Genomic DNA, 6,304 nt, shown 5'->3' on the forward strand with positions numbered 1-6,304 from the left:
AGCACGTTCAGCGGCCTCACTTCAGACATTCCAATGGACCACATAGAGGTCTTTGAGAGGATCTGCAATTTCTCTCGCTCTAATGGAGTGCCACCAGATTATGTCAAATGTACGTTGTTCCCATTCTCTCTTGAAGGGAAAGCTTCTCGCTGGTTGCAATCTCTCCCAACCGGTTCTCTCACCTCATGGGACAAGGTTCGATCAGCATTCCTGAGCCACTTCTACACAAAGTCCAAAACCGCGGCACTACGGCACAAAATCTCCAACTTTAAGCAGAAGTCTGATGAACCTTTTCATGAAGCTTGGGAAAGGTATAAAGAATACCAGAGAGAGTGCCCACACCATGGGTTTGATGATGATTACATATTGGAGGTGTTCTACGATGGAGTGAGTTATGAGTTCCGAAACACCCTTGACTCCTCTAGTAATGGAGACTTCATGACTCAAACCACACCTGGTGCGTTTGCGTTGATTAAGAACATGGCATCAAGTTCACTGAACAAGAACAAGGAGCATGACCGCTCGAAGAGTGTGAACAGCATAGATGATCTCGCTGAGAAGGTGGACCAACTGCTTAAGGGAAACCAAAGCCAAGTGTTCATAATGGAAGAAGCAACTCCTGAGAAGAGTGCCGGTGACCTGGCGTTTGAAGCTGAAGGATGACAGCTTAAAAACTACAACCCAAACCCTAACGTGCGGAACAACCAACAGCTTTTATGGCCTAAGCAAGATAAACCAACTGATCCTGCACAGAGTAACCAAGGTCAGTATGCCGGGTATCAAAAGAACTGCCAACCCCGGGCTTATGTTCTAAGCCAACCGCAGAACAACACACCCCAGATGCAAAAACACCAGAACCCACAACCAGCTACCTCCGCTCCTATCGTTGCTGCAAGATGAGACAAAGGTCATGTTGCAGCAGCTGCTCTAAGGACAACAGCTCCAAGGGAAAGCTCTGAACCAGGTTACTACCGAGATCAATACCAGAATGAACCATATGTTCGGAGATTTGAGCACCAAGTACGATAATGTCGTGAGCCATATGAGACAGATGGACATTCAGATAGCTCAGACTGCTGAGAGCGTCAAGAGGCAGCAAGGTACTCTACCTGGTAAAACAGACAAAAATCCTAAGGAGTGCAATGCAGTTCAACTGAGGAGCGGAAAACAACTTTCCGAGCCAGAGAAGAGGAGGTTCACCACGGCTGAGAAAGGGAAGCAGAAAGAGTCGGAACAACTACCATGCGATACCCCGGCAGTTGAGAGGAATACGGAACCAGCTGTTGGAACAAATTCACCAGGGCCAGAACAACCAGCTGAAGCTGTTCGCCCGATCCCAGAAGTTGTTCCTCCTCGCGAATACATTCCTAAAGTCCCTTACCCTGTTCCAGCAAAGGCCACTCGTAAGGACAAAGAGGAGATGAAGTGCAGGAAGATGCTGGAGGACCTAACCGTCCGACTCCCCTTGATGGATGTGATCCAGATGATGCCCTCCATGCGCAGCTTTATGAAGGGATTGATCTCAGGAAAAATATCAGAGGAGAGCGAATTCATGACAGTTTCCAAGGAGTGCAGTGCAGTGCTTCAGAACATGCAGATAAAGAAGCGAGGAGACCCCGGCAAGTTCGTCCTCTCTATCCAGATTGGGAAGACAGTTTTTGCATGCTCCTTGGTTGATCTTGGATCCAGCGTGAACCTCATGCCTTACACTGTAGGACGACGTCTAGGATACACACATTTCAAACCAACTAAGATGTCCTTAGTGTTCGCGGATAGATCAGTCAAATCCCCAGGTTGTATACTAGAGGATCTCCAAGTAAAAGTCGGAAACACCTCTGTTCCAGCAGACTTCGTTGTTCAAGAGCTGGAAGAAGAGTCTAAGGATCCTCTCATCTTGGGAAGACCATTCCTATGTACTGTTGGAGCCATCATTGATGTGCGACAAGGGAAGATTGATCTGAATCTTGGGGACATAGTCATGCAATTCGAGATGGATTAACTACTAAAAAAGTCGATGTTAGATGGGCAGACCTTTGAGGTTGATGAAGGGATTGACCCGCTGCAACCTCGCGAAGGAATGATCGAGGAGATTCTTACAGAAGACCCACTTGAGCTTGCACTAGTAAGAGTTGAGGCCGAGCAGAGTGTCGAAAACATTGAAGCAGACGGGTATGCCAAGATGCTTGATTCCGCAAGGATTATGGGAAGAATGGTAGCGAGTCTAAGTCTGGAGGAGGCAAGCAACAGGGACGAGAACACTCCGGCTGGAGCGACCCCTACACCGAACTTGTCTGTTCTGCCGGACCAACCAGATGATCCCTGGAGCGAGCTTAAAGCTCCCAAGGTTGAGCTAAAACACCTTCTCAAGGGGCTCAGGTACGCTTTCTTAGGTCCAAATTCCACCTACCCTGTCATTGTGAACGCTGAACTAAATAATGTGGAAACTGCATTGCTTTTGTGTGAGCTCAGGAAATATCGTAAGGCATTAGGATATTCACTAGCTGACATACCTGGCATTTCACCTGATTTATGCATGCATAGAATACACCTAGAAAATGAATCAATGACTTATGTCGAACATCAGAGGAGATTAAACCTGAATCTAAAAGATGTTGTTAAGAAAGAGATTATGAAACTTCTTGAAGCGGTTGTGATCTATGCCATATCTGATAGTAAATGGGTTAGGCCTGTTCATGTAGTACCTAAGAAAGGTGGGATCACTGTTATCACAAATGAAAAGAATGAATTGATCCCTACTAGGATAGTGACATGACATCGCATGTGCATTGATTTCAGAAAATTAAATGCAGCAACCAGAAAAGATCACTTTCCACTCCCTTTTATTGATCAAATGCTTGAGAGATTGGCTAACCACCCATATTACTACTTTTTAGATGGTTATTCAAGTTTCTTTCAGATCCCTATCCATCCAGATGATCAGGAAAAGACGACGTTCACCTGCCTCTATGGAACGTACGCTTACAGGAGAATGTCATTCGGCTTGTGCAATGCGCCAACGACATTTCAGCGCTGCATGATGTCAATCTTTACTGACCTGATTGAAGACATTATGGAGGTTTTCATGGACGATTTCAGCGTCTATGGAAGCTCCTTTAGTGTCTGTTTGTCTAACTTGTACAGGGTACTAAAAAGGTGTAAGGAGAAACATCTAGTGCTCAATTGGGAGAAGTGCCACTTCATGGTCAGGGATGGGATTGTTCTGGGGCACAAGATCTCCGAGAAAGGCATTGAGGTGGATAACGCAAAGATCGAGGTGATGATGAGCTTGCAACCACCAACAACTTCGAAAGCTATCAGGAGTTTCTTGGGTCACGTGGGGTTTTACAGAAGGTTCATCCAGGACTTCTCAAGGATAGCGAGACCACTCACCAGACTGCTCTGCAAGGAGATCAAGTTTGATTTCGACAGTGAGTGCTTAGCTGCGTTCCATACCATCAAAGAAGCTCTAGTCAGCGTGCCTGTAGTACAACCGCCAGACTGGGATCTCCCTTTTGAAATCATGACTGATGCCAGCGATTTTGCAGTTGGAGCAGTCCTTAGGCAGCGCAAAGATAAGAAACTTCATGTAATCTATTATGCAAGCAAAACCATGGATGAAGCTCAATGCAGATACACTACGACTGATAAGGAACTTCTGGCTATTGTTTTTGCATTCGAGAAGTTCAGATCCTACCTGGTGGGATCTAAGGTGATTGTGCACACCGACCATGCTGCTCTTAAGTACCTGCTCACAAAGAAAGATGCAAAACCGAGGTTGTTGAGGTGGATTCTTCTTCTCCAAGAATTCGATCTTGAGATAAAAGATAAGAGAGGGGTCGAGAATGGGGTTGCAGACCATTTGTCCAGAATGAAGGTTGAGGACGACACAACTCTTGATGAAGAAAACCCAGTGGAACACGTCAACGCGATTGGTCTGCATTTCGCGGAACAACCTCGGCGAAACACATCCGACTGTTCTCGCATCGCGGAACAGCCAGTCGCCGCGATCCAAAAGCAGTACTCTCACCTCCCGTGGTTTTCTGAGATTGTGAATTTTCTTGCTGCTGAAAAGCAACCTCTTAAGTTCACTGGAAACGACAAGAGGAAATTTTTAAAGGAGGCAAGGCGTTATGTTTGGGATGAACCGTACTTGTACAGACATTGTAAGGATGGCTTGTTCAGAAGGTGTGTTCCAGAGGCAGATATCCCGGGAATCCTACATCATTGCCATGGTTCTTCTTACGCAGGCCACTTCACTACATTCAAAACGGTGTTGGGGTCAAAATCGGTCACGACGGAATCAATGTCTGAAAGTCCGTAAAAATCGGCATGAACGTTTTTACGAAAAATAAATCTTAGAAAAAGATTTATTTTTACGAAAAGCTTTGCGGAAGAAACGCGAGTCATCGGACAAGAGCTCGAAGAGGGTCGCTACGCAGCAACCGAACACATGTTCCGCTCGGTCGCTACGTAGCAACCGAGCTCGAGCCAAAGCTTGGTCGCTACATAGCGACCGAGCTCGAACTAAAGTTCGGTCGCTACGTAGCGATCGAGCGCTCGGTCGCTGCGTAGCGATCGAGCGCTCAGCGACCGAGCTCTTCCAAAACGTCGATACGACATTAGTCCATTCGTTCTCGTCTACCCTTCGATGCTATCTCCCGAAGACCGTAGCGAATCCATTTTACGATTCCCCGCCATTCTAAGTTATCGATCAAACTTTACCGTTAAAAACCGCGGAAAGTTCATTCTTTATCGAAAGAAGCCGTAATAAACGCTTTGAGTAGGAAGACGGCCCAAAGGGACCTAAGACATGATTCGAAGCCCAACTTACGATTTCCTAACCAACAACCCGTAAGCCGCATGACGGTTTACGCTTGGTTCACAAGGAAAGATAAATGTCAAGTTTCCGCGGATAAATACGAGATTTTGAAGATAATTATGAAGATCGGAAAAAATGGAATATCTCCATTTTTATGCTATGGCGGCTTAAGGGCAGAAGGGGAAAAGCGTAAACCGAATTTGGAGCCAGTATATAAAGAGTCCTAGGCGAGAGGCATGAGGAGAACTTTTCTGAGAGCAAACTTAGCACTTAGAGCAATTAGGCAACTTTCCGTTTTTGTTATTTCGAGCTGCGACTCAACTAGGTTTTGCAGTCTTAGGTTGTTAGAACTAGGAATCTCGCCGACAGCTCTCATAGCCGAGGCTTCTACCTTGTTGTAACGCTCATACGGGAATTCGGAATAAAACTCCTTTGGCTCTCTTTTACGATTTCTTATTTCTTTTCGTCTTTACTTGCGTGTTCTGATTTCTTGGCGTGTGGTTTAACAGATATCCGGGATCTCTGGGAAATTAGAATTTTTCTAACTTTCCTAATTTAAACGGAAATCGACAGTGCAAATTTCGGTTCCCACAAACGATTTCCAAAATCCTTCAAGCAGGTTTCTGGTGGCCAACTATGTTCAGGGATGCTCACGCCTACATAGCCAGATGCGATGCATGCCAGCGACTTGGGAACATCAGCTAGAGGAATGAGATTCCTCATAATTATATTCTAGAGGTTGAGGTGTTCGACTGTTGGGGAGTCGATTTCATGGGCCCATTCCCTCCATCCTTCAAGAACGAGTACCTCCTCGTCGCTGTTGACTGTGTATCTAAGTGGGTAGAAACGATGGCGAGTCCCACTAATGATGTAAAAGCGGTGACTAAGATGTTCAGCTCCATCATCTTTCCGAGATTTGGAGTGCCTCGAGTGGTTATTAGCGATGGTGGAACACACTTCATCAACAAGGCATTTCAGGGCCTTTTAAAGAAGAATGGAGTAAGGCACAAGGTGGCGACCGCTTATTATCCACAGACGAGTGGACAGGTTGAGGTTTCCAACAGGGAGATCAAGAGAAATCTCCAGAAAACTGTCAACACCTCACGAAAGGACTAGTCACTTAAGCTGGACGATGCCCTATGGGCCTACAGAACGGCCTACAAAACGCCGCTAGGGACCACCCCCTATCACCTGGTCTACGGTAAGACGTGTCACCTTCCTGTCGAACTCGAATACAAGGCTGCATGGGCAGTCAGGTTACTGAATTTCGACATCAAGCCAGCAACTGAGAGGCGCATGATCCAAATCCATGAGCTGGAAGAGATAAGGCACCTCCCCTATGAAAGCTCCAAAATTTATAAGGAAAAAACCAAGGCCTACCATGACAAGCGAATCATTGCCAGACGTTTCAAACCCAACGATAAGGTCTTGCTTTTCAATTCAAGGCTGAGGTTGTTCCCAGGCAAGCTGAGGTCTAGATGGTCC

The 6,304-nt window shown here is 46.2% G+C and overlaps 1 protein-coding gene and 1 non-coding gene across 2 annotated transcripts; one reads left to right on the forward strand and one right to left on the reverse strand.

Moving 5' to 3' along the window:
- Positions 1 to 243: 243 nt before the first annotated feature.
- Positions 244 to 350, reverse strand: LOC125584806. Its single transcript, XR_007321714.1, has one exon. It is a non-coding gene; the product is annotated as a small nucleolar RNA R71 (small nucleolar RNA).
- A 638-nt stretch (positions 351 to 988) lies between these two features.
- Positions 989 to 1,999, forward strand: LOC106403951. The gene has a single exon (XM_013844727.2). It carries the CDS (start codon positions 989 to 991, stop codon positions 1,997 to 1,999), a length of 1,011 nt encoding a protein of 336 aa, XP_013700181.2.
- Positions 2,000 to 6,304: the final 4,305 nt, after the last annotated feature.

The sequence above is a fragment of the Brassica napus genome, chromosome C3 (assembly GCF_020379485.1).
Source record: "Brassica napus cultivar Da-Ae chromosome C3, Da-Ae, whole genome shotgun sequence".
Taxonomy (NCBI): domain Eukaryota; kingdom Viridiplantae; phylum Streptophyta; class Magnoliopsida; order Brassicales; family Brassicaceae; genus Brassica; species Brassica napus.